Source organism: Cryptotermes secundus, unplaced genomic scaffold (genome assembly GCF_002891405.2).
Source record: "Cryptotermes secundus unplaced genomic scaffold, Csec_1.0 scaffold43, whole genome shotgun sequence".
NCBI lineage: Eukaryota > Metazoa > Arthropoda > Insecta > Blattodea > Kalotermitidae > Cryptotermes > Cryptotermes secundus.
This window is the reverse complement of record NW_019723298.1, coordinates 99,204-126,823: the sequence shown is the minus strand read 5'-3', so window position 1 is coordinate 126,823 and position 27,620 is coordinate 99,204. Positions and strand designations below refer to the sequence as shown.

General features: G+C 38.0%; 1 protein-coding gene across 4 annotated transcripts; it reads left to right on the top strand.

Annotated features, from left to right (window-relative positions):
• Nucleotides 1-139: 139 nt before the first annotated feature.
• LOC111861647 (serine/threonine-protein kinase VRK1) lies at nucleotides 140-27,620 on the top strand. 4 transcript variants are annotated; one of them, XM_023846383.2, is made up of 11 exons: nucleotides 140-542; nucleotides 908-1,111; nucleotides 3,882-4,007; nucleotides 7,140-7,336; nucleotides 11,233-11,464; nucleotides 16,305-16,484; nucleotides 19,381-19,553; nucleotides 20,677-20,789; nucleotides 22,601-22,966; nucleotides 23,831-24,117; nucleotides 25,966-27,620. In XM_023846383.2, exons 2-11 carry the CDS (start codon nucleotides 925-927, stop codon nucleotides 26,079-26,081), a joined length of 1,977 nt encoding a protein of 658 aa, XP_023702151.1. In that variant the 5' UTR covers nucleotides 140-542; nucleotides 908-924; the 3' UTR covers nucleotides 26,082-27,620. The 4 variants fall into 4 exon arrangements, with proteins under 4 accessions (XP_023702151.1, XP_023702154.1, XP_023702152.1 ...); XM_023846386.2 differs by having other exon boundaries at nucleotides 25,361-26,047; XM_023846384.2 differs by having other exon boundaries at nucleotides 25,218-26,047.

The window sequence follows — 27,620 nt, the reverse complement described above, 5'->3', positions numbered from 1 at the left end:
GCATTTCCGTTTCCTCAATTTGCGCTGCCCCGTGTGTTCAACTCCGGCTGCTAACACTTCTCGGAAATCGCGGTTGTGTTTCAGTTGCCAGTTTCCTTGGTGTGCGCCCGGCCTAACAGCCCTGGAATACTCTCAACAGTCCTATTGTGCTGAGTGGCATTGTAACCATGGATCGTTGCAAGTTTTACCAAAATTCAACAATCAAATGAAATCTTTTTGACGTCATCGACTAAACGGTTTAGAAGCGCTGCTGTTTGGTAACTGCAGGAGCTCAATCGATATCAGCTACCTAAAATTCGTATTGAACGTAGCCTAGTCCGAGAGCAAAAGTACAGGGGTGTATGTTTAATATGACAATAGAATTGGTTACGTTTAATATTAGATTGTGGAAATATAGTGAAGCTCTAATTTGGTGACTTCAACAATACACAATTGTTTCGCAAACTAATGAGATTTCTGTGACAGTAGTAACGTGGGAGTGAATTTTATTCCGTTCTCCTATTTCATATTTTTATGTTGTCTTCGTATTATCGTCGGCAGCCGTAAGTCGAATATTTTTTAAAATAACGCGTATGCATTACATTTTGATATTTTGTAATATGCTTTTTATTTTATTAAATTTTATTTCTATTATTACTCCAAGTGCATCTTGTAGGTGACATCTAAATGAGTTTGACAGTCCAGCCTGTGTAGAAGTAGATAAGATACTGAGGTGCTTCAATTTAAATGCAGATATATAGTTTAATTGTGCAATGTCTATGTTGCCGTAGCAGTAGCAAACATCTGAAGCATAAAAGACTAACTTTCAGAAGGAATATGATGTTTAATGATATTCATGAGTAAGAAAAATTTGCTGTCAGTGCATCAAGGAAGAAGAGTACATTTCAGCTGTTGTAATTGTTTGTAGAGCTAGGCCTGCACGTAATGCCTCGCCGAACTACGGAACCTGCTACTGGAGCAGAAATAGAACAACCTAAGAAGAGGGTAGCTTCAAATGGCAATAGACTGCCAGATCCAATTCGTGAGGGAGAGATATTGGTTGATATTGCCAAGAACCAATGGAAACTTGGCAGCTCAGTTGGTGTTGGAGGCTTTGGTGAAATTTATCTCGGTAAGGTGACACAATTTTCGGATGAAGTTGCCATAATATTGTGGCCCTTTTTTTTTTCCTTCTCCAAATATACTTTTGTAAATGAAGGTATGAAGTGTTGTGTTTGAGGTGCGTAATGAACTAGATTTTTTTATAACTATGAAGCTTAGTTGGACAGTATGTTAAGCCCCTGGGAAGTGTATATGATGTAGGTAATATGTTGTAGTTGTGTAAGAAGAGAATCAAACACTGCATATGGAGGACCATTGTGGTTGAATTACTATAACAAATGGTTTGGATAGGAACTGATGCATGTAAATGGTTAATGTAGTTTCATGACAGTGTCACATATTTTGAGTTTCATTTTTTCTGTGTGCTGTATTTCCCACCTTATTTACATAGTGTATGCTTAGTCCCCTACTGCATGAAGTATAGAGATATTACTGTTATGTGGCTTTCAATTTGTCCTCATTATATGCTCTTCATTTTTCTCTGTTTCTTTTCAATATCCTCTGTCCACTTTTGTCTGGGTCTCTATGCTTTCTTGTCTTTCTTATGATATCATAAATATTCCATCCTGCATGCATATATCTGAGCCTTCTGGATTATGATTCTGGCTTTTGGTTTAGAAAGTTGACAGCATTCAACTTGACTCATCTCTGTTATCTGGTTAACTTCGTTCCATGCCAGACACAATAGAAATTATCATATGCCTAACAACTCTCAGTTTTGAAAAAAAAACACTGGCGAGCTTGTAGGCCTTACAGAACCAAATGTTGTATAGTGCAACTTATGAAAGAGTGGGCTGTGGTTGCAGTATGCTGAAGACACTGATGATGCAGCATCTTGTGACCTCTTCTCAGATCTAATTTTTTGGTCCTGATGTGTCATCTGGACGTAAATAGAAATAACTCTGAAAAATCAAGTAAAATAACTGCCTCAGTGCCTACCAGAATTGTTTTTTTCAACATCTTCAAATATGAAGCTAGTGATTTTACACTATAATGATGGCTTGTTGCCTGATCTGCTGTTCAGCGGATATTGTGGGTGAATTCTTCAGCAGTTCTTGTCATGGGTACAATTTTTGTATGATGATTATGGGCCTGTTGCTCATAAACTTTAAACTTTTCCATGTCATTAGTCAGAAATAATACTGCAATAACACTTTGGGGTTGACTATGTTGTGGGCAGTTTGAACATCTGTGAAGCAGACCACATTTTCAAAAAAAGATTTATAGTCTTTCTCTTCTGGCCATGCAGCAGCCAGTTACTTAAAATTCTGATGCATCTCCCCCCCCCAATGTATTTCCACTGTTACTGGCTATAGGAAACAAAATTTCAGAGTCCAGTTTTTAAAAGTAATTTGTGTGCTTTAAATTCCAAATATAAATATATGAGATCAACAAGCAGTGGTATTTTTCTGTGTATGAATTCATTTTGAGCCTGTAGTTTTGACTGATAAATATTCTTCCTTTCCTTTGTTTTGTTATGCCTTTGTGGATTACAAACGGTTTTATTTATATAGTAGATGATATTTTTACGTCAGTACTTTTTCATGGTGGAAGCAGATAGTTACGCTTTCGTGTTTCTCTTTTTAGTCCATGTCTTAAGAACAACAGTTTTTTTTTTTTTGTAAGCTGTCATAACTGTGAACATCATCTTTTCTTGTGTGTGTTTTCAAATGATGCTTTGTATTTAGTGTTAATCTAAGAGTGCAAATCTCATTGAGGTAGGCCTAGAGAATTCTTTAATTTTCCAAACAACAGCTGTAAAATACAAGAAGAAGAAGAAGAAGAAGAAGGCAGTGTTGCCAGATTTCTTCATATCTACCAGTGTTTCCAAGACTCCAAAAGAACAATGGTGTGATGCTGATTCAAAATTTCAAATATGATTTTTTTGTCATTGGAGCAAAAGTCCATGCTACTTTTTCTTTTCGCAGTAGATTGAACATTTGTTTATACCAGGCAAAAGTGTTAGCTTTTTAAATGCTATGACATGAAGATTTAAACAGTTTTTAAATGGCTTGTATGAAGATCATAATTCCCAAAATTTTCAACACTAGTTTTCTTGAGAAAAACCACTGCCAGACAAAAAATTGTATGTAAGTTTTGAGGTTTTCACGGCGATGACAATGAAGAAAGTCGTCTTCTGGGTTTAGGCCGAAACGAAGAATACACGGTGCCTAAACCCAGAAGACGACTTTCTTCAAAAATTGTATGTTTGTGACTTTTTAAAGAACAGATATTTACATATTTGTGAAAAATGCTTGTCTTACAATAGAAGTACCTGACTTCTTTAATTAATATGTACAGATTTAAATGCGATAAAAGGTCAAAACTTTGGGAAAATGAACTTCATGGATATCTACTTATAGAATAAAAGTCATAGAAATTGGTCATGACATGGTTGACAGCATTATTTGATTTAAAATGGAATGACTTTGGTGGGATGTGATGCTGTGTACTTTGGTAAGTAGGTTTCAATGTTTCAGGGAAACAGTCTGCCTCATATCTTAAAGGTAAATGGAAGGAGCAGGTTCCTCCTGAAACGTTGGTATCTGTCTGCCACATTACATGGTGTCAAAATTCCAAAAATCTTCAGTCATTCACCACCGCAAGAATCTCAGTTTCATGAAACATTTATTTAAGGTCCTTTTGTATATACAGGAAGAAGTACTCCATAGAAGCGTTAGATGAGCATGTTTTACATTTTTTAATTGTTGTCAAAATGTAATCTTTGTTACATTATGTTATATTGGTCTGTTAGAAGTGGTTTCTAATTTTTGTTGTAGCATCCAGCAATACTTACAAACCTGTGGGTTCAGATGCACAGCATGTAGTGAAAGTAGAACCACATAAAAATGGACCTCTGTTTGTGGAAATGAACTGTTACCTTAGAGTAGCGAAATCAGATATGAGTAAGTATTATTTATATTTCTTAATTTTCTTCACTTGTGCTTTTATTAGTCTGGACCTGAAACATTCCCCTCCTCAGGAAGTCTGTTGTTTCAGCATAACCACTTCATATTTAAAATTTTGAGAAGCTTGATTATATTTTAAAGAATATGTAGAGATTTACTACGTTCATTATCACACTAGGTCACTCTATTAGCACATTCACTGTTATCATGGTCACCAGTGCCCATTGCAATCCCTTTACCTTTTGCCATGGCAGTCACTGGCATCTGCTGACCCTGTACGTCACACCATGACAGTTATCAGTCAAGAGTCAGAGTTACTTTATGACTGGTGATTTGCCGCCAATCAGTTCATCTTTGTGCCAAGCCCCTTGAAATCCACAACCAGTATTTTTTTTTTCAACTGAATACTTGAGGCTATAGTGCTTATGTAACATCCTCTCTGATGAGAGGATGGGTCTGTCTTTTACAGTTGCTGCTGGTCCTCACCAGCACAATGATTCTCAGGTCTGAGTCCCATAGGACTTATGACCATATTTTACTGTCTCAGATTTGAGACTCCCCCAACCTGGAGAGCCAGATTCCTGTGTTTATATCCCCCAGGAACAGGGTGGCCCAGTTATACTTCCAGGCACTGGGTTCCCTTTTTGTGGCCTCCTACAACTCACAGGACTAAGGTGAAGGTATTTGACCCCACATCCACACAGAGTGGCAGTCATCAAGGTTCACTGAAGACTCTTTATGTTACATGATGGTGGTCACGACTCTCAGCTGCAGACCCTTTCCCATATGCCGTAGCTGTTATATATGTCCACTGCAGACCCTTCACCTTGTGCTGTGGCAGTTACCAGTGTCCACTGCAGACCCTTCACCTTGTGCTGTGGCAGTTACCAGTGTCCACTGCAGACCCTTCACCTTGTGCTGTGGCAGTTAGCAGTGTCTACTGTAGGTGTCTACTGTAGACCCTTCACCTTGTGCTGTGGCAGTTACCAGTGTCCACTGCAGACCCTTCACCTTTATCCTTTACATCATGACATGTGGTCACTGGTGTCTGCTGCAAACCCTTATTATCGCACCATGGCAAGCACCAGAGTGTGACCCACTTTTGCTCTCATGCCTTTTTAGTCACTATTCTGTAACATATGTTTTTATGTTAATTCAGTTCTTGTGTGGTGAGTGTTGCCAGTGTTTTGGAGGTACATGCTGCCACCGTGTTCAGGTTCAGTGTGTGTAGGATGAGTGCGTTTCTGTTTCTGTGTGTACATAGATTTATGTTTAAAAAATGAAAAATGAAGGTGGGGGTTAGTACCCCATCTGGGCCAGCAGGGACGTTGGGCTATGGAATGAAATGGCTCTTCTAAGACCCACAGAGTGCAGCAAAAAACCACTGACAACTGATGATCCAAGCAATCACCCATCCAAGTACTCGTCAGGCATAACATTGCTTACATAACTTGTGCTGTGGGTCAAGTGGTATGAAAAGTGTTTTGAGATTACTTGGATGGGTGAAACTTGGGAACACCAATTGCACATGCATGCCCCCCCCCTCCCTTCTTCTCCCCCCATTCCATGGCCTTTAAAAGAGGCTGTTTCTGTACATTCATAACTTTCCTGGCCTGTTCTGTTGGCATGAATGGGGTGTCAACTTGTACCCCCCTCCACCAAACGTAAAACTATATGTACAAAGAAAATCACCCACCATACATATTTCAACCCAGAATATGGCTGCAGCATGTACCTCAGAAACACCAGTAACACTGCCCACGTCCACATGGTGTAACTACCCAAGAACCCATTAGCATCAACAGTGAACCACTATGAAAACCCAAAGTCAGCCATGTTTTAGTTCAGCACCATGTGTCCACTGGTTGAAGGCAGCCTCTGTTAAGTCTACAGAACTACTGCAGTGAGTTTCTGTGTGAAACATTTCTAAAATGTAACATCTTAAAGTGTCATGCATTTTGGTAGAAATTCTGTGTCTATAGATGTACTCAGCATGACAGTTTATAGATGCGGAAAACAGAATGCAAGGTTAAAAAATGCAATGCCTTAACAGAGTAAAGCCTAGATGACATATCAAGGCTCATTGAAGGGTTTGCTGTCAAAATTTGTAAGAATCAACTACTTGCTGAACTTAACTGATTCTGTGGGGTCTGTGATAATTCTCTGGCTCTGACAGTTGCCCCTATAACGGTCTTATACTGAAGCCTGATTCCTCGTAAGCAGTCGTATATAGACACAGTAATGGGTGCTGTGCTTTGAAAACTCAAAATTTTATTTGTTCTATGACTGCGTGTGGCAAATGTGACCAGGCCTGTCTTTGTGCCAGAAACTTAAATTCCAACTAATTCTTGCTGACGCAAAGTGAATATGCCAGTTCCTGGTAAAATAACATGAGATCCTACAAGACAATTTTTATTAATGCTTTATGTTCCATTTTTGATGACAATTTGGATTCCTGGAAGTTGTCTATGCCCCTTTCATGTTTTTGAATGTCAAGGGTAGATTTGAAATAGTGCATATATAAAGGAAAGTGTTAAAAAACATAGTTAAAATATAATATTTTGATTCCCATAATATTTATTGCATGAAGTGTTATAAAGCATAATTGGTTAACCTAAATTTTGAGCGTGTGTTTCAAGTCATAAATTCTAGGAAAAAGATGTGGAATTTCTTGATTAGCTTATTGTCTTTTAGCATCTCAAGAAGGACTCTGTCCCATGGAGTTAGTTTTAGCTGTCATTTCATATGTAATTTTCATAGCACAAATCATCAATCAGTGACAGATATCAATGCAGTATGTGCCTATTTAATTAAATGGAATTGTGTATTAAATAGTCTGATTTTCCTGATACTGCATTGATAGGGCAGACTGATTTATAATTGAGGGCCTCATTACTTGTTTAACCAAGTATAAGCATCTAATTTATGCAAACTAATTATGCAAGTAAGAACATGGGATAATGAGACTTGTGACTCATTTTTATTTGTTGTCAAATATGAAAAAAAGCACTAATTGAAGAATCTCTGTGGGACTCCATTCATATTGGTCAGATGCATAGAGGCTCTGAGCAATGAAAGGAATGCATAACATGAGTGCACTGAGTTTTGGTATGTTTTTTTTTTTTTCAGTTGATGAATGGAAGAAGAGTAGGAGGTTGAAACATGTAGGTTTATCCCACTACATAGGATCTGGCTCGCATGTCTACAGAGGGGAAAAATATCGCTTTCTAGTATTAGAGAGATTTGGTCAGGATCTCGGCAAATTGTTCCTACAGAGTGGGAGAAGGTTCCCAGTTAAGACTGTATTTTACCTTGGCATACAAATTGTAAGTAAATGTACGTAATGTAAGTTATTTAGTCATGGTTTATAGCTATAATCTGTGAAGTTGTAATTGAGAGTACAAAATAGCAGTCAATCTTCACACTTATTTTATTATGTACATTGTACTTATTATCATTATGTATATTCATATTGTGGCCTTTGGGTTATGACATTGTGTAGTCTGATAGGTTGAGTCCAGTGTTTTTAGAGTAGCCTGTTGCCCCTACCTGTGGTGTTTAAATGAAGCAGTACCTTCCTCTGAAATATTGGTAACCGTGTACCAGACTACACAGTGTCATAACTCAAAAGACCACAATACAAATCTTCACCAGTTTGAAAACCTCAAATACAGCACAGTTGCATGTGTAGTCCTGTGTTCAAAGTACCCAACTTTATTCTTTTAGTTGGAAGCAAAAAAAAAAAAACTGTATATATAAATAAAACTCGGTACTTTCTTCAGAATTGAATGCTTCTGATGAAACAAAGAAATCATTGGTAACATTAATTTTGTATGCTATTTTTATTACTTTTTGCCCTGATTCTGTGAAGACATTGTATTGAGGTGGAAGTTTTCCTCCTCTTTAGTTTTGCATTGGAGGTATTCAGAGGTGGGAAAATGAGAAAATTTTGAGTCTGTGACTGCATTATTATCTGAATAAAATGAAGTTAATGAGCCTTGGTAACTGATTTGTGTATGACACCTAGATTAGGGTCTCATGGGATGTGACACCATGCAGTTTGGTAGACAAGTACCAGTGTTTCAGAGGAAGCTGCTTCCTTAGTATTCATCTGTCCTGAAGATGACATATTGGTACCTCTCTCCCAGACTACATTTCATATTGCAAAATGCACTAATCTTAATAATCACTATTGTGAGAACTGTGTATCTCATGTATGATTCATAATATGTCTGAGTTGGTCATATACTGTGAGAAGAATCCTGCATAATACAGAATTGTATATTTATGAATAGTATCCTGTTTTACATAAATTCATATGTTCTTTGTTCTTACTATTTAGAGTTATGCCTATTTGTGTTGCTTCCCATGCATGTGAACCCATAATAGCAACACTCAGATTAAAGAGGTGTGTGTGATTGACAGTTACTCCACTCAGCTACCCTTAGTTACAATTCAAGAATCCAGTTGGGCTTAATAGTTATTTCCCCAGAGGTGAAACTTGAAGATTGGCTGTTAGGAGTATTTGCCCCTCCTCTGATTGAGCGGAGTGGGCAGTAAATGTGCAAACATCCAAAGAGCAACCATGATGTATTCCATCTAACATTTACTATTAATGATTAAAGTTATGGGAATTGTACTCTCATATAAATATAGTTCTTGCACTGGGGGTCGTCAGAATGGTCAGAAGAATGCATGAACTGGACGAGAATATGGGGATATTCAAATCTGGCTTGAAATGCTTATATTAAATTGAATGTTTGAAGCAAGCTTTTACATTATTGCTCCCCCCCATGATGCCTTGGTCTTGTGCCATGTCATTGTATTAGAGTATTTTACTCAGAATTTCAAAGTAGGTGAAATGTTCCTCATAGCAAATTGGAAACAAGATTTTAAAGAATGTACAAGATAAAGTAGTACACAGTATTCCCATTTATATTTTCTACGGTTCACTAAACTTACTTGCAACTTCGTAAGATTTGAGGTTTTCACAGTGGTGACTATGAAGAATGCCATCTTCAGGGTAGAAAAATCCTCGAGTGAGGAACCAGCATGTGCATGTCTGCAGCAACCTGCACACGCTGGTTCCTCCGAAATGTCAGTTTACACTAGATCTACACAGAGCCACTTCCCAGAAGATGGCATTCTTTACTTGCAGCTTGTGTACATAAACTGCTTAAATAATTAATAAAATGTTGTATATTGGTTAAAATGGGTTCCTTGTATACTTTCTGACCAGATTTTATGTTGTAATCACTTGCAGTTTTAGGAGTACATGGAAAAGTCCATTTATAGCCTTGTATGAAGTAGAATTTTTAATTGGTTAATATGGGTAAAAATTAAAATGGCTGGCTAGTGTTATGCAGAGATCTCATATACTGATCTTCAGCAAAATTTAATTGTGGGTGATTACGGTTGAACATTGGGGTTTGCCTGTCATAGTTTAGTAGTAATCTCTCATATCACATGTTAAGAAAACCATCCACTAGAGTAGATGCTGATACCACATCACAGATAGATGGGCAGATAATTAATTGCACAGGCTTGCTGTGCACATAAGACATTCTGTCTTTCTTTCTTTGTAAAGTATGCGTAATAGTAATTCCTTTTGCTGTTTCCATCTAGGGAATATGATGCTTCTGCACTAAATATTAGAGATTAGTGTGCAGCTAATTAGAGTGTGTCCTGTAACACATGATATAATTAACTTTGATTGCCATAGATTTAAAGGGCTCAAAGGTATATTGTGTGGCAGATGCTAACAAAATGCCTTCAGCATGTTACCTTTTTTTTAAATGATGCATTGCTGTAAGAATGCTAGTTCAGTATATTGTTCAGCATGCTGTTGAAGAAATTTTTTGTATAGAGAAATGTCAGCATGGAGTGTAATTTTTAAATATTTTGGTATATGATGAATAGTTTACATATGTATTAAATAATTTACTTCAGATCCCTGGAATTCAAACTTATAGTAAGTCATTTAAAGGGCCGCACAATAACTCAAGTGGTTAGTCGGAGACTTCCCACCGTGGTGGTCCGGGTTTGATCCCGGGTCTGGTCAAGTGGGATTTGTAGTGGACAGAGTGGCGCTGGGGCAGGTTTTCTCCGAGTACTTCAGTTTCCCCTGCCAATCTTTATTCCACCAATTCGGGCTGGTGCAATAGGGCAGAAGTGGTCACAGTACAAAGGACTTAGTCCCACCCCACTAGCATTAAAAAAATAGTAATTTAAAGCAGATTTTCTCTGGGTAAAATATTTAATACAATGAATTTAAACGTTAATATGTATGAATGCACCATTATCATGAGCTTTAGTGTACTGTACAGAGTACACTTGTACTGGTATGAATGTACCATTATGATGAGCTTTAGTGTACTGTACAGAGTACGCTTGTGCTGGTATGAATGGCATTATCTTAGTTTATAGCTTTAAGAGGCAGGTGTGTTGAGTTCTTATGTATAGTGGATGGTGCTGTCATTTGTAAGAGTTAGATTAAGTAGGAAATTCTGTTGTATTGTAGCATGTAGAGACCCATTGCTGGGCAATGACCATGAAACAAGCAGTCAAATAATGCAGTAGACTTCGGACAAGCAACAATTGAACTACAATAGAGGAACAGCATTTTGTACATGGTCCGTGCTGAGATGTTATAAACAGGACAGTTGGAGCAGAGAGTCAGTCAGGACATTGTCAGGATCTATTACCAGGAAATGACTAGTGAAGACATAGAAGACTTTGTGTGTGCTGCAGTTGCAGTGATCTTTAATGTGTGTAAATCATTGAGGCTGTTACAGTTACTTGTACTTGTGAGTTGTGCGTATAAGTGGTCAGTAAAGTGAGTCACCAATCCAAACCCTGTCTATAGTCACTCGTACAAATGACAGTATGAATGCCCATGGAAGTTTAATTTTCTTCATTTGGAGTAGTATATGCAGTATATAGTGCTAATACATTAACATGGCTAGTAGGAGATTAAAATTGTATGCAAAGAAAAAAGTGACAAATTCAATTTAAAAAGTAAACAAATAATTCTTATAATTGTATTAATTTTATAGTCTGTATTATATTTTAGAGTAGGAAATAATGAAAGAAACTCTGTGTAACATTGTCTGGTACATAAGAACTTGCTCTTCAAAAAATTAAATGATGCAGTAATATTTTATACATATTTGTGGAGACAAAATTTTTTTTTTATTAAACATGTTGTCTTTGTTCCCTGCAGCTGGACACATTAGAGTACATCCATAGTCATGGATACATCCACGCAGACATAAAAGGCTCAAATTTGCTGCTGGGGTATCGTAAGGGCACAGAGAATTGTGTTTACCTACTAGATTTTGGTCTAGCCTGCCGCTATTTGGATCAAAATGGTGTTCATAAGGAGTATCGCTGTGACCAACGCAAAGCACATGATGGAACATTAGAATATACCAGCAGAGACGCACATATAGGTGGTGAGTGCAGTATTATATTACTGACTTTGAACTGTATTCTGATATATGTAACAATCTGGTATACATTATATAGAAGTTGGATTTAACTATTACATTCAAGAATGTGATAGGATATAAATTACATTGAAGTATTTCACTTGCGAGTGTGAGTGTATCATATCTTATATACATGGACAAGCCTGGCCATCAGGCACTACTGCTATTTATGTTTCCTGTCTAGTCATTGATTTGTGAAGAAAATAGGTGGTCATGTACTCTGAGCACCCTCCTCTTATGCATTGTGGACACCTGCTATTGGAGAAAAATGTCACAAGAGGGGGCATCAGCCAAGTTCTCAGCAGAAGACACTGGTCTGAGCTGGAGTACATGTCCTCTATGTACTATATTCACAAACCAGTGATGATACAGCAAATATGAATGAGTTAGATTGATCTGTTTAGAGTCATGAATGTGAGTAGTGATGGTGATGAGCGATGGTTCTGGCTACAGGAAACTTCATGAGCAACTGAAGAACTATTGACTTTTCAGGTAAGACCTTGTATCATGAGTTGGTTTATTAATTATGCAAGGTTATTGATTTCCGCTGCTCTAATTTTAATATGATCAATATGAAAAAGTTGAACTCTCTTGTATTCCTTTCCAAGTTTTGTTTAATATGGATGAAGAGGAGCCATTTTGCTTGTGCCCTAAGAACCTGAGAATGTTTATTCTGGGAAAACTGCAGAATAGAAAGGAAATGTAGAACTTTGTGGAACTGTATTTGGAAAATAATTTGAGATTCAGTCAGTTTCAGTAGCCTGAGATAATTTTATGTATTTTTATATTAAAATTTATATTATCTGAGTAAGATGACCATAGTCTTTGGCATTCCTAACTATAAAATTCTGTATGTTTCTTTCAAAATACAGAGTCATTTTCAGAAGATCAAATCATCCTTGGCCTGTTAGACAGAACTTAGCTGTCTTCTGTTGCAAAAAAGGATTCTAGCATAATGGCTAATATGCCACATGTTATTAGCACAGACTTTCATTTTTTGATGTAAATAAATTATTTGATAGAGACCACCATCACAGTAGAAGCTCATAATGTCTCCCTTCTACTGTTAAACTTTTTGAAAGGGCTATTTGACACTAGTTTGAATTCACTAATCTCGAGGTACGAGGGCTGTCAGAAAGGGACCTCTGTTTATTTTAGGCAACTAATGTAGGCTTGGGGGAGAGCTCGCACATGCGAGGTAGCATCACATGACTCATTGCCTTGTAAACTACCACATAACTGGTCACGTAGTGTTTGTTGTTGTGTCTGCAGAGTGAGTTGTGATGTGTCCTGCGATTGATAATCTGGCCATCTGTCAAATTTGCGCTGTTATCCACTTTCTTCATACTAAAAACATGAGTGCTGTGGAAATCCATTGTTATTTATGCGTGGTTTATGGTATAAATGTATTGAGTGAAGGGTCTGTAAGACAATGATGTATGTTCAAAGATGGGTGGTCAAACGTTCACGATGAAGAGCGAAGTGGTCAGCCATCTGTAGCAAATGATGATCTTGTTCAAAGTTGTGACCAAATAATTTGTCGAAGATGGCACTTCACAATTTCAGAACTTTTGTGTGAATTTCCACAAATTTCACACATTTTTCTCTATTGAGATTATCACAGTTAGGCTAGGCTATCAAAAGTTTTGCACAAGATGGGTTCTGAAAATGCTCGTGAGTGCACTCAAAACACAGAGAGTGACTTTTGGATTTGACTTTTTTTGGATCAGTACCTCAAAGATGGCGTTGAATTACTCAATCACATCATTTGAGTAACAGGTGATGAAACCTTGGGGTTCATTTGTGAATGTTGAAACCAAAGAGCAATCACAGCAGTTGATGCACGTGCATTCACCAAACAAGCCGAAGTTTGCCATAAAGCTGATGGCAACTGTTTTCTGGGACAGGAAAGTTGTGCTGATGGTGGAATTTGTGCAACAAGGGACCACAGTAACATCAGAAGTTTATTGAAATACACTAAAGAAAATTGGTGGGGCCATTGTGAGCAAAAGGCATGGAATGCTTACATCCAGTATAGTGCCCCTTCATGACAGTGTGCATCCCTATGCAGCTGCTTGCGCTTGAGCGCTGCTGGAACATTGCACCCTCCCTACAGCCCTCTCTTCGAGCATCTACCGCCTCTTTACCTACCTGAAGAACTGGTTGGGATCACAGTGCTTCAGCAGTAATGTGGAGATCATTGAAGGTGTTAAAATATGGCTGAGCTTCTTTGACAGACATACAAAAGCTTATCCCCTATAGGACAAGTGCCTCAGTTCTGTTGATGACTACATTGAGAATTAGCTTAAGTATGTATGTACTTTTTGTATATAATTTTTTTTCTCATTGCTTGTTTTGTTAACAGCTCACTGGAGGTCACTTTCTGAATAGCCCTCATAATTGTGTCACAGATGTACTTGAGTTCATATGCTGTGTTGGAATCGTTTGAGTACACCTTGTTTTTTAGGTTTCCCCAGAGATAAAAATGACAGAGATTTTAGTCTGGAGACCTTGCAGGCCACATAATGTGACATATTAGTCTGTCTTCAAACACTTTGTTTAAAACATTAACCGAATAATTATCAGTGTATGCTTTAGCACCATTTTGCATAAAATAACCGTTTCTTGTCTTCTTTCATAGTTCTGTCAAGAAAGGGCCAAAGAATGTCATTGACATGTCATTCTGAATTAATAGTCTGTGAAGTAGTATGGGTCGTACTCTTCATGTAGCAGTAATGGCACAGTGTGCACCAGTCTTCTTATCATAAAGGGGTACCTTAAAAGTCTGTGTTGGATTAATACTGCTCTGATACCTATGGTTTTGGGCACTGATATACATACCAAGATGGCACCAAGCTTCATCAGTAAAAAATTGTTAGTTTTGTGTCAAGAACACCAGCATGTTCTGCCTGCAAAAACCAGTTATGAAAAGGAATTCTTTTCAGTTCAGTTACTTGGACCTGTCTAATTTTAAATGGCCGTGAAATTTGTGTGAGTGTTCTGATCTGGCTCCCTTTCCATCAGACTTCTCTTTGATTAGCATGACATTGTGTCTAGTGAATTTGTTGTCTGCAAGAGACCCGATTGAATGCACTTTATTCGCCAATTCAGAAATTGTTGATGAAGCTGGGACTCAAATACCAAGGTACTCTTTGTTTTCCATTCTCATAGGACTGAAAGTCATGAGCCACCAAATACACCACCTCAATCTACAGACCTTTCTTTATTTTTCCACATAATCGCCACTTCTTTGTACACATGTCTCCCAGCATTCTGGGAGTTTGAAAATTCCCCTTTTGGAAAATTCTGTTCCAGCCATCCAAAGACACTGACGCACTGCTTTCTGGATTGCCTCCCTTGTCTCAAAATGTTGTCCACGCAGCTGATCCTTCACAAATCCGAAAAGATAGTAGTCAGAGGGTGCCAGATCAGGGCTATAGAAGGGGTGTGGAAGAACTTCCCATCCCATCTTTGCAATTGCTTCCAATGTGAGGCGAGTGGCATGGGGGCGAGTGTTGTCATGCAGGATGATGATGTTTATCACACAATGCATGACGGAGCTTGTGCAGCATCTGGACATAACGAGCAGCATTGATGGTTTGCCCAGGTTCCAGGAATTTGGCCAGAATAAACCCTTCTGCATCCCAGAAGACTGTGCCCATCACCTTTGTAGCTGATGGCTCTGTCTTTGCCTTCTTTTATGATGGAGAATGCAAATGGTGCCATTCCATACACTGCCGTTTCATTTCAGGCTTGAAATGGTGAAACCAGCTTTCGTCACCTGTCACAATACAGAGCAAAAAATCATCGCCTTCATGTCATCATCTCTGCAGTTCTGAGGTGATGGCTTTTCACTGACCTTTGTGGTCTTCAGTCAATAACTGCGGGACCCAATGAGCACAAACTTTCATATAGCCCAAGCTTTCAATCATCTCCTGTACTGCACTGTGCCCTATTCCAAGTTTTCAGGCTATTGTGTCCACAGTCACACGCCTGTCATCTTGAATGATCTCATCCACTCTTTCCTTGTTGCATTCAGTTGAGTTTGTTCGAGGACGACCACTCTGAGGCTCATCTTCGATGCTGGTGTTCCCATCTTTAAAATGTTTCAACCATCTTTGAACACTGCTCACACCCATGCACACACTTCCATAAGCATGCTGAAGTCTGGTGAATTTCTGCAGCAGGGATTTCCTCATTCACAAGAAATTTGATGACAGCACGCTGGCGAAACAACATATCGTCAGCCATTTTGTTAGGAGTGATACTGGTCACATGATGCAAGCTATTGACGTCACAAGACACTCAAGGTTAACACAACAGCTGGTTCCACCTACCACCATACTCTCTTTCATCTGCTGTTCCCAGGTTGCATGCAAAAAAAAAGTTGCTCATGACTTTCGGTATGACCTACGTATTACAGTAAATCATATGCAGATCCCTTGATAGCCATATAAAATAAACAATAACATAGATATTGTGCAGTAACACAGAGGATGTTCTCTCTGCTTATCTGTGTATCATGTAAAGCACATTCAGCTCATAATTTTTATAGGGTCAGGTGTACTCATTTTGGCCTGTTGAGGATGGCTATATAGTATCATATACTCACCTTTCTATTCAGGGGCGTGGTTAGAGGATTATAAAGCAGAACAAGGTGAGTTGTATTTGCATGAGAAAGGTGTGCTTTATCGTGCTTTGAGCTTTACCAGATGGGATTATGGTGCAGATGAATGTATTAGAGGATCTTGTTTTATAGACATTCAAGTACTGTGCCACATCTTATGATGTGTGTGTGTTGCAGCCCACTCTCGACGTGGAGACCTGGAAATCCTTGGCTATAACATCCTTCAGTGGCTGTGTGGTAAGTTGCCATGGGAAGACAATGTAGCCGATCCAGAGTACATCCATACTCAAAAGAAGAGCTTCATGTCCAACATTCCTCTCCTCATGCGCCGGTGCTTTCCTAATTCAGAACCACCAGGTGAGACTGAATAGATCATTATGGGTTTACTGTTCATACATAAGGGATTACTGTATAGATTATTGTTGCAAGTGTAATTAAACTTACAGGTGCTCACCTTGTGATTATCCTTTCCATTTTCTTGAACTTTATCATCCTGCCTGACCATATTCTGTTCTGTAAGTTGTATCTGAATACAGCCTGGCAGCCAATAAGCTAATTTCCTTGGTATTACCCTGGATTGTCATGCAGGAAACATACAAATTGAATTTTTTGTTGGTGAGTTATATCTGACAACACAAAGTGAGGATGAGGAAGTTGTTCAGAATTGTCAAGACAAGCAAATGGAAAAAAAAAAAAAGTTTCTTTGTCCAACTTAACGCTTTGTGGACCGGCAATTTAAATATTTAAATTACCCTGGGGACCAGCATTTTTAAACCTACTACCCTAACTTGTGCACTGTTCACTTTAAAAATTAATATAAAATCTCCTAATTCATTTTATGAACTAAAATTTTTGGAGAACACTTACAAATGCTTCTAGAAGTGCTTGAGAGTGTGATATTTCTGGAAAGTTTCCCCTTTGTGAAGTGGCATTACACAGAACTTGCAATATGGACAGTCATACTCCTTTTCTTGTGAACTGTGCAAACATGGCACTGCCTAGAAGGATGCTTCCCTTTGGAATGTTCACTCTTCACAATTTTCACGAGGCTATGTTCCTGCATATTACCCGAGAGTTGCCCAGGGGTGTCCACATGAGGCCTGCATGGGGTGGGGGTTGATGGGCCCAGTCACACTGTCTGTGCCTGACTCTGGTTCTGCCGCCACCATCTGGTCTGTAGCCCAGGCCTTTGCCGCATTCATCAGAAATACTTTTTATTTCAGTTTCGAATCTGGGTTTAGATTTTTGTAAACCAAAAATGAATTGAAAATGGCACAATTTATAAGCCACAAGGCAACTTTCTTTGTCCAATTTATTATTTTCCTAGGAAGAGAATAATAGGCCAAGAATTGATTGGCTCTATCAACTCCCTTCATGAACATATTATACTCAGAAATACAAATAGGTTTCTTTACTTGTCCATGTCTCCTTTGAACATCAACCATGTTCAGATTGTGAATTGTGGAAATCATATTCACAACAAGAGTATCCCTATCTCCAAAAACAGTTCTACTACTTCAGACACTTGTGTTGGGTCCAATGGAATTTGTTTCACCCCTGGATTTCCAGTAAACTGTCCCAAAGTAGGCATTTTGTCTACTTTTCCCCATGTGGGTGTCCCCGCAATTTTACTACCTGCACTTTCGTCGGAGCTACTTTCACTTTTATTGTCTGTGGCCACAATTGTTTGTTGTCCCCTGTCACTGCCACTGAGTCACTTTCACTACTCCTCTCAGAAGGAACGTCAGATAGCTCATCAGAGAACAAGTCAGATATTTCTTGTTCTCCTGTAGATCGCTTGATCTTGAACCGCTTCTGTCCTTGATTCATATTGCACTAACTTCCTGCCTGGTACATAAGAGCTTGAAAGGTCAAAGATCATTTTCCTTTGGAGGGGGAACCAAAACAGCGAGGTCAAGTTACTGGCTACTAAGCAAACATTCCAGAGTAATATTACGCAGTAGTCATTCATTTGGATGGCGCCAGAGAAAGGTATAGCGTGTTACAACCTAACGTGTCCTAAAATCATGATATCATGCAATTGGTCCACCACGTTTAAAAGCCAAAAGCATGATATCATGCAACTGGTCCTCAGTGTGCTAATATTTTTAATTCTCTTGAATATCTGTTTACCATTGTGTCCCCTTTGTCAGCATACCTTCTGTGTTGGTTGTAGTCCTATATGATTCTTGGATGTATAACATTTTCATGCTTATAACAGAAATTACCATTTTTGGATCATGCATATGTCAGTATGTATATACAATGCATCATGTTTATCTGACTTTGTGTTTTGCTTTTATGCCATCTGTGTGCAACATTAGTTACTAGTCACTCGTCATTTTTCTTTATTGACACTAACATATCTTCAGGTGTATGGGTGGTTGTGATTAAGGAATCTGCTGCTCATGGTGATGCTGCTTTGTTTCTCTTATGTAGAGGCTTTTGATTACACCTGATTATGTGGGTTAACCAAAATAAAACAGATGGTTAACTGCATAACCAGAAGTAATCTGAGGCCTCTACATAAGAGAAACAAAACTGCATTACAGTGAGCAACAGATTCCTTCATCACAACTGACACATTGCTTCAACAGTCATGGCTACCATGCCCATTTGCAAGAATATGGATTAAATTTCCATAATAACTGTGGCAGTTCTCTGTTAGGTCCACAGTAGGACATGAGAAATGGAAGGACCACGTATATCTGATCAGTTCCTGAACACACATTCATATTTTGAGAAATAAATATGTTTTAATTAGGTAAAAGTTGTCCCTGTGCTTAATTCTAATTGAGCACTAAGGCATGAAGGCATATGGGAGAGTGGATGGTCACTGGTTGGAGGTGAGTGGTCAGCTTCATGCCCCGGTTGGTTTAACCCCAGGGAAAGAGCCCCCAGTACTCATTTGATAGGAGGCCGGATGCATGCCAAAGCTGGTCTGGACGACATGGAGAAGAGAAAATTTTTTACCCTATCAGGATTCGAACTCCAACCCCTCGGTCATCCAGCTTGTAGCCAGTCGCTATAGCGGCTGCACTATCCTAGCTCACATATTATAATTAAGACTGTTATAGTTGAAATGAGAGAAGGTCTGTGGAGGTATACAAAGATCTTCTAGCACCATTTCCATATGATGGTAAGACTACAAAAGCCATGGAGCTTATATACAGACTTCAGCAGTTCAGCAAATAGGAAGAATCCTGGAAATAAAATCTCTGTGGAATTCTTAACTCTGAATCTTTTGTTTCAGCTGTGTTGAGCCAGTACCTCAAGTATGTAGCTAGTCTTGGCTTTGAAACAAAGCCAGACTACACTTATTGTAAGAACCTGCTGAGGCAAGGTGTTGAAGATTCTGGCTATGTGGATGATGGAAAGCTTGTGTTTGGAGCTAGTCCAGTTGCAAGAATCATTAAGAACAAAAAGGTGAAATATTGACTTCATATTTTTCTACCAAAAAAACTGAAAAAAATCATTGTATCCTCTTTGTCTGGGTGCATCTCTCCAACACTAAAGATACAGGCAGTGAGATTATCCATTACTAGAATTTCTGCACAAAAATTTTTCACCGAAATTTTTTAAACTGTTGTTGTTGTTGCTTACATACAATATCTATCAAATTTAATGGGGAGAAGGGGGATCTCCCTTCCCCCCCTTTTTCTTTTATATATCCCTTTCATATTCTTATCTCGTTCCCTTTCTCCAGTATTTCTATTCCATCTGTGTGCATCCTATCATCATTTACCCTCCCCCAGTTTTTTACATTAAAACACCATCTTGCCTCAGTTCTTCCATACCTTTAACGATTTGTACCTTCATCCCCTTCCATCCTTTCTTCCATATTCCTTTCCAGTCCAATTTATGGATTCATCTTATTTCCATTCCCCTCTTTTATCAGGCAACAGGAGGATATTGTTAAGGGTTTCCCTCATATCACATTTGTGGCAGAAGATAATTTGGATTTTCTCCTGTATTCTGCTGACAGCAGAAGGTCTCTTGGGTTTTACCCTGTAACCCTTCAATGGCAGAAGGTAGTGTGGGTTTTCCTTCTTATCCTACTAGCAATTCCATTGTCACGATCCCAGGGCCTTTCTTATTGAGGAAGTAATGGGGAAATAATCCAGCTTGCACTTGAAGCCATGATTTTATCAGCAAATATAACAATTTCCTATGGTTGTCTATCCAAGAGGAGCATTGTTTCTTTTACCGTTTTTTTTTCTGTAATATGCCATTTTGGAGAATAGGGTGGGACGCATAGATGAATGTTCAGTGTATATAAATATACATATATCTTATCCAGTATTTATAAAAATTATATCTCAGCAATTAATGTTTAGGCATTTTAAATTCATTAAAATGCCTTCAGGGAATTTTCTTATATGTAAAAAGTTGACAGTTAACTTTGCTTCAAAGCAAACAGTACATTTGTAGACGAGTTTAAAATTGTTCACACAGCCCTAATCTTTATCCCATGGATCATGAATATGCGTAATACGTTTCTTCAGAGTTTGAAAGTTCTCATTTACCTGATTCATTTGTTGTCTTTTAGCGAGGAGATAAACGAAGAGCAACGGAGGAACCTGAAAATATAGCAGAATTGAAGCCTATGAAAATAATTCGCAGTACTCTGCGGCAACCTTGTGTGGCTCACAATTTTAATAGGTAAATGAAGCAGTGAAACATAACTTACTAGAGTTGAATTTTAAGTGTGATTTAGCAGTAGTTTCTTTTCATAGTGCTGAGGAATGGGATTGAGTTCCATATGAGGTGCTATTTCATTTTTATACTTGTAACCATTTGTGCCCCAAGTCAAAACTTGAGATGTAACTCATGATATTTAAAGTATTTGAAGTATTAGCTTGTTGAAAGGTAGTGTTATATTGTTGCAATAAATCCACACTATTTAAAGGTAATGAAGATAAAAGAGGTATATATCCTAGTTCCTTGTTGCATCATCCTTGCCTGTGTGCTGTTTTATGACTATGAAGAGGGGTACGTCACCAATAAAACGTGACATCCAACCATAAACAGGGGAGCTGTAAAAGACATGTTAACTAAACACACATCAGAAATGCACATAAGATTTTAGCATAAGAAGAGTAGTTTTGCATATTGATACAGCTATGTATGAACACAGGTTACTGTGAGATTGTTAACTTGAACTATTTATGTGCAGGAGTCCAATATAAGAAGTGTATATTTAAATTAATTTTAAATATCACTGTAAATTTACAATATTGCATGATTTATGAATTGTCTGTGGATGGGTTTTGGGTTAATGATTGGATTTATTGGGCTCTTTGATAGAGCATGTGACTACACTTTACAGCTCGCTGTTACACACACACTAGTGTCCACAGTCACGTCATCACCGGTCATTGCTCAGTAGTGGCTTCCAGCTGCAGATGTTCTACTTCCTCTGAGTTCCTGAATTATTCCTGACCTCAGCTACCAGCTTCTCACAGCAGCAACTCACAAAGGACTGAACCCCAGACCTTTATGAGCTGCTAGCCATAAGTAACTTCAGAAGCAAAATTATAAATATAGTCTGTGCAAAGTGTTACAGCTAGTTAGGAATCACATGTTACGACATATGTGCCAGAAAAATGCACTAATGCACTTTTTTTATCCAGTGGTTTTGCATATATACAACATCAAGAAACTGATGGTTCTGATGGTTTTGGTCACCATAATGAAGCCATCATTATAAGCCATACTTACTCTGCCATGGTTTCACTGTAAATAGGAAGTTACATATTCTGAGTGGTGTTTCATCATAAACCCTATCCTGATTTCTAGTTATGTTACATCTTATGAAGGGCAAGGTCATTCCGTCAAATTATGATGGAGGTTATCATTAACCCTTTAAAGCCCAGTGGTTACTGTAGATACCAACTCTTTAACACACTAAATTCTAGATTCAGCCCACAGAATGTATTTGTGTGTTTTTCATATGGTTCTCACAATAAACAGTCTTTGTTTCCCTAAACAGCATTAACCAGTTGGTCTTTTAGCGAGGAAGTAATCTGTTTCCTGTGAGGTATGAACTGCATTTTTACATATTAGAAGAAGTATGTTAGCAAATAATTATAAATAGAAGTGTAACATGGCAGCAGTGAACAGTATGCCTGAATAGGTATTAGTGTATCTACCTATACTGAAAAATTTTCCTCTTAGATAGCAATACATAATGTACTTTATTATTATTCTCACAAATTTAGTATCTTAGTATAATTGTAGTTATCTTTCCAGAAATTTTCAAGTTATTGAATGAAGTATGTGTAATGGAGTTCTTTTTCTTTTTTTAACTATGTCCCATTGAAGGTTCAATGGTATTTGTGCTGGCATATTAACAGAGCTTTATAACTTTGAATGTAAAGTAATTTCAGAATGAAATGCAGATTTTTTTTTGTGTTGTCTTGCTTACTCCAGTAAAATATTAGACACTATTGTACATGTATGTTCTATTGCAGGATGACTCGAAACTCGCCAGCTTCTCCAGTACTCCGATCACACCTGCAGTTTAGTTGGGAAAAAATCATATCTGGCAATCCTGAAAGACAGATGAAGAAACATGCAACATTGAACCGTAAACTGTCCGCTCCTATCCCAGCCAAGTCTGAACCAGTGCTGCTCATACAGCGTCAGTCAAATCGGGTGAAACAGAAATTGACAGCTTCGTTGCCAGAAATGCCAGAACCAACAAACCCTGGGAAGCAAACAGCTGACACATCATCATTCAGCAACCCTACACCAGCCATGTTGGAGATAATATCAAAAATGAGACAGAAGGCATCAACACCAGCCATCACAGGGGGAAAGAAGGTCAAGAGTGAGAGGTGAGGACAGTCCAAAGAAACCTGTCATCTTGTGTTTATTGGTGTAAGGAGCCATATTTCCTGAGTGGATTGTTTGACTTCTGTTAATCACTTCAAGTGCAGAAGTACTCCCTTAAAGAGGGCTATTGCTACATTTACAGTCATAAAACATTTGCACTGTCCATCATGACCACCTTATCTGCAGATATTGTTAGCATTCTTGTAGTACAAATGTGATGATGAAATTTATAAAAATGATGAGATTGTGAACTTGTAGGTAAGATTCATACTTTTTTTTGGTTACCCCTGTGCGCTTTGAAACGTAATCAAGCATATATTATATTTTTGGATATGATTATGTGCTTTTTATATTTGTTTTTAGAATATGGTCGGAGTTTGAGTCCCAGTAGGGTCAAGAATTTGCTCTTCTCCATGTCGTCCAGACCGGCTCTGGATTCCACCCAATCTCCTATGCAATGGTTACAGGGGGCTCTTTCCCTGGGGGTAAAGCGGCCGGGGCCTGAAGCTGTCCACTCACCTCCAACTAATTCTGAGGTCAAGAAAATGTGGATTTCTACATCCACTCCCCCATATGCCTTCATGGTGTAGTGCTTAATTAGTTAAGCACAGGGACAACTGTACCTTTTAACTTTTAGAATATGGTATTGACTCCTAAGATGCAACAGTAAATCATCAACTATGTAACTCCAGCTTTCAGGGTTATGTTGCAGAGCCATTCATTTTCAACTGAACATATGCTGTGCACTTACTTAATTAGATATTTGTAGAATTTACATTACATGAACCTTAGCACATTCTTCAACCTCTAACTGCTACATAGCTGGTCTGTTGGATTTACCAGACATGTGTTGTATATTTCGACAGCCGTTGCAGTAGTCCTGTTGAGTCACCATACTCTTATCCAATCACCCCTGCTATGGAACTGGTGATTAGACGGAGAGAAGAACTTCGGCAGCAAGAGTCTTGCTCTGTTAGTACAGATTCAGACAGCTTCAGTGATGAGAGCAGCTCATCTTCTGATGAGGAAGACTTTGTGAGGGCAACAAGATCTAGGGCCAGGAACCGACAACAACATAAAGTCTCTTCAAAATCAATTAGAACAAAAGCAAAGCTTACACCTCTGATGCTTAAGATGACCAGCGTGGGAACAGGTGAGTGGTCCATGTGATCATGATCATGTTCCTTGCAGAAACATGTTAAGGATCTGTGTATTTTTGTGACTTGTTTGTTTATGTCTTTGGCACATGTTGATATGTTTGAAGTAGCACATGTTATGGTAATAGGAATAGGGACTGAACAGTATACATAGTTGCTGTTTCTTGATTAACAAGTGAATAGAGATTTGGATGTTCTATATATAGTTTTCCTGTACCCCGCTATCAGATTACTTTTCTGGGTACTATATATTGGGCTACATACCTGTCATCTAGTTTCACTTCAAAGCTTGTATTGGCATATCTGATTCTTTCCAACAGAAATAAAAGTTATGATCCAATCATGTTGCAAAGTAAGGTCAGTAGAATACATGCAGTGTACAAAATAAAGGAGGTATGAGGACAGTTTCAGTGTAAATGCAGTACTTTGCCATGAGACTTCTTCAATAGAAACAGATTTATTTCTCCAATACTGATTATTCCTTTAACCACTTCTTTGACAGGGAGAATTTTGGAGGAAGTCATCGAGTTATATTTTCTGTAGCCCCGATTAAAACCTAAACAGGGTTTTTCTTCTGAAGTTCATTAGTTGGAAATAGAAATTGCAGTGTTTCAAACATGTAGCCAGATAGGTGACTGTAAAGGTTTAAGATTAAACCCTTTCCTCTATAAACAGCTTTTACTGATTTCTTCTCATGAAGACTTCAGATGGTGTACTGGTTACGTGTATTGAAAAAGTGCCAGTCCTTGATTTGTTACTACTGTATTATCTTCCACTATAAATTTTATAAGGTTTGGTTAAATTTTGGATAAATGAGGTAGTGAGATGTAATCGGCAACTATGGAACTGATCATAAATTTCTTGCTGTATGTATTATATGCTACTAATAGTAGAAGGTATTTGTTATAGGCATTTTTAGTCCTTTAGTTCCTGATAAATCCTTGTGGAAATAATAATGTTATGCTGTTTATTTGAACTTTAGTTCTACGAGTTTGGCATCAAAACAAACGTATGTTTGTATGTGAGGTAATGTATTACATTTCATTATTATTTTGATGCAGGTAAAGTTAATTATTTTGTGTGTTTCTCTCCTCAGCACTAATGACGTGAGTATGCTATTTACCATCTGCATGTTGCTTGTAGTGATAAACTAACTTCATTACAACCTTTTTTTTCTCACATGGCTGGCATATGTGTGCCTGTGAATTGTCAATAATATTGTTGAGTGATTGAATCCAGGTTGAAGGGGTTCCCTGTGCTGTGAATGCTCAGTGCAGCAACTTGAGAACAAGCATGTGCAACGTTTCGTGACTGTGTTAAAACTGTTGACTTTATAGAAGTTGCTCAGTTTTGATGTTTTTGTTATAAGATTTCTTGAAACAACAACATTTTTTTTTTAATTGCCAGTTACAATTATTAGTGAAACTGGAATGTCAGTGAAGAGTGTTAACGACATGTGCTTGAATGTTGGAGTGCAAAGACAAGACTTGAAGAGAACTGCCAAATCTGCTGTGAAATAGCGCAACTGCTGTGCTGATGTATGGCTGATATTTTTTTTTTTTTCTAATAAAAGTGTTTTATATTAGTGCTTCTCTTGTGATGCCAATTTCCCTTGCTGCTTTCTTGCCTTCCTCAGCATCCATTTTCTAAATTTATTTTCACATACATAGGAGAGGGTTCTTTCATTTCATGGTGGGAGTCAGAAAACAGTTGAATAGCTCATTTCCAGTGGTGTCCATCATCCGACTGTACAAGTTGTAGGTGTAACAGTGTCCTGGAACGTTCAGTTTGCAGCGTTCTGGGACAGATGAGCTCACAATTAAAACTTATATTCTATGCAGCAGGTATGCGGAGAAAACTGGCTGCTGCTGCTGTGGTGCAAAAGAAGACAGGAGTGAATCGTGGGGTATTGCCAAGCCTCTGCCCACGAACTCTGAGGAACTACACACTGCGTGGATGAAGTTGCAGTCATGCAGACTGTGCAAGTTGAATACCAGCATAAAGTGTGAACAGCTGAAACAACACTCCATGAAGATCATCCCTCTTGATGTTGTCCATGAATAACAGTGTTCATGGAAATTGTCAGCTTAACTGCATACTCATTTCATGTGCTAGACTACCCTCATCTTTATTTATTAAGAAAAATTGTCAGTACATAGCAGCTCATTAAAATATCATAGTGGAAATGGAAACGGTTTCATAATATGCCTTAATTAATTTCATGTATATGGACAGTAGTTAAGAACCACCATTGGACCAAGAAGAAGTGTTGACCAGGTATATGCATGACCAATAGGGACCTCCTCTTAATTTGACTAGTGTACTTCTCCACCACGGTGATTCACTTTGGTGGTGTGCTAGTACCAGCTGAGGTATTTTGCTTTTCCAGTCTGCAAGTTCATTTGTATCCTATTGAAAGGGGATCAAGAAAGTTTATCCTGAATACATTCATACTTACTAGTTGGCTGTAGGCTTATTTGATGTTCATAGTGAATGTGTATATGTTGTATGTTTTGTGTACATGTGTTGTATGAGTCTGGTGAGTCTTTTACAAAGTGAACTATATTTTTACTAATGTTGTTGCTTTCATTAGATTTTTGTCTTATTTACTTTGAGTAAAAATATTAACAAATAGTCTTGTTGGATTGATTAAATTAACTAGAGTCATGGTCTGTTCCTGCAAGATTTGTTGCGAGCATTAGCCATTTTTTTTACTTATCCATATGTATGGATCAGAGTGTTTGAGGATTTTTGTGCCTTTTGTTAAAAGTGAAGCAGATTAGAAATATCTTGTCCAGACTCCTGCCAGTAGACCGTGATGTACCTTTGCTTGCTCTGCATCTCTCGTGAATGTGACCATGGACATGATTGTATGCTGATGTGGAGTGGAAGAGGACCATGTTGCATCCTTCCATTACTTTTGAATCTCATTATGACTGGAAAGGTGAGTTATTGGTAGCCTGAGGCAAAATGTTGGATGCAACAGTCTCAGATTTCTTTTGTAGATATCTGCATTTCAGTATATTTTGTTATATAACTATGTCAGTTTTGTTCTAAACTGGCCATACTAAACTCTTTGATTTCAAATTGCTGTTTATAGCCAACATATTTGAGTATATATGAAAGACAAGCAATATTCCTTGCAAAGCTGGTAGCTGAAGGCACAGAATGGATTAGAGAGCTGGAGACTGTTGGGATCATTATGTTATTTTCCATTTGAAGGATGCAAAGTTGTGTTTATATCATTGCATTAAATGTTTCAGTGTTGTCTGTGTTTTCAGAAAGTTTTCATCAAAGTGAAAGGTCCCATTGTTTAATAGTACATGTAAATAAAGAGAAGCTTATGTTACAAATCTGCCTTAATGTGTGTCAGGTTTGGAATTCTCGTAAAGGTGTGTGTGTGTGAACGTTCATTATATGAATGAAAATTTGAACTTTTAAGTTTTTGGACATGGAAATGCAATTTGTGTAAGACAGTAATAAAATGTTATAAATGGAA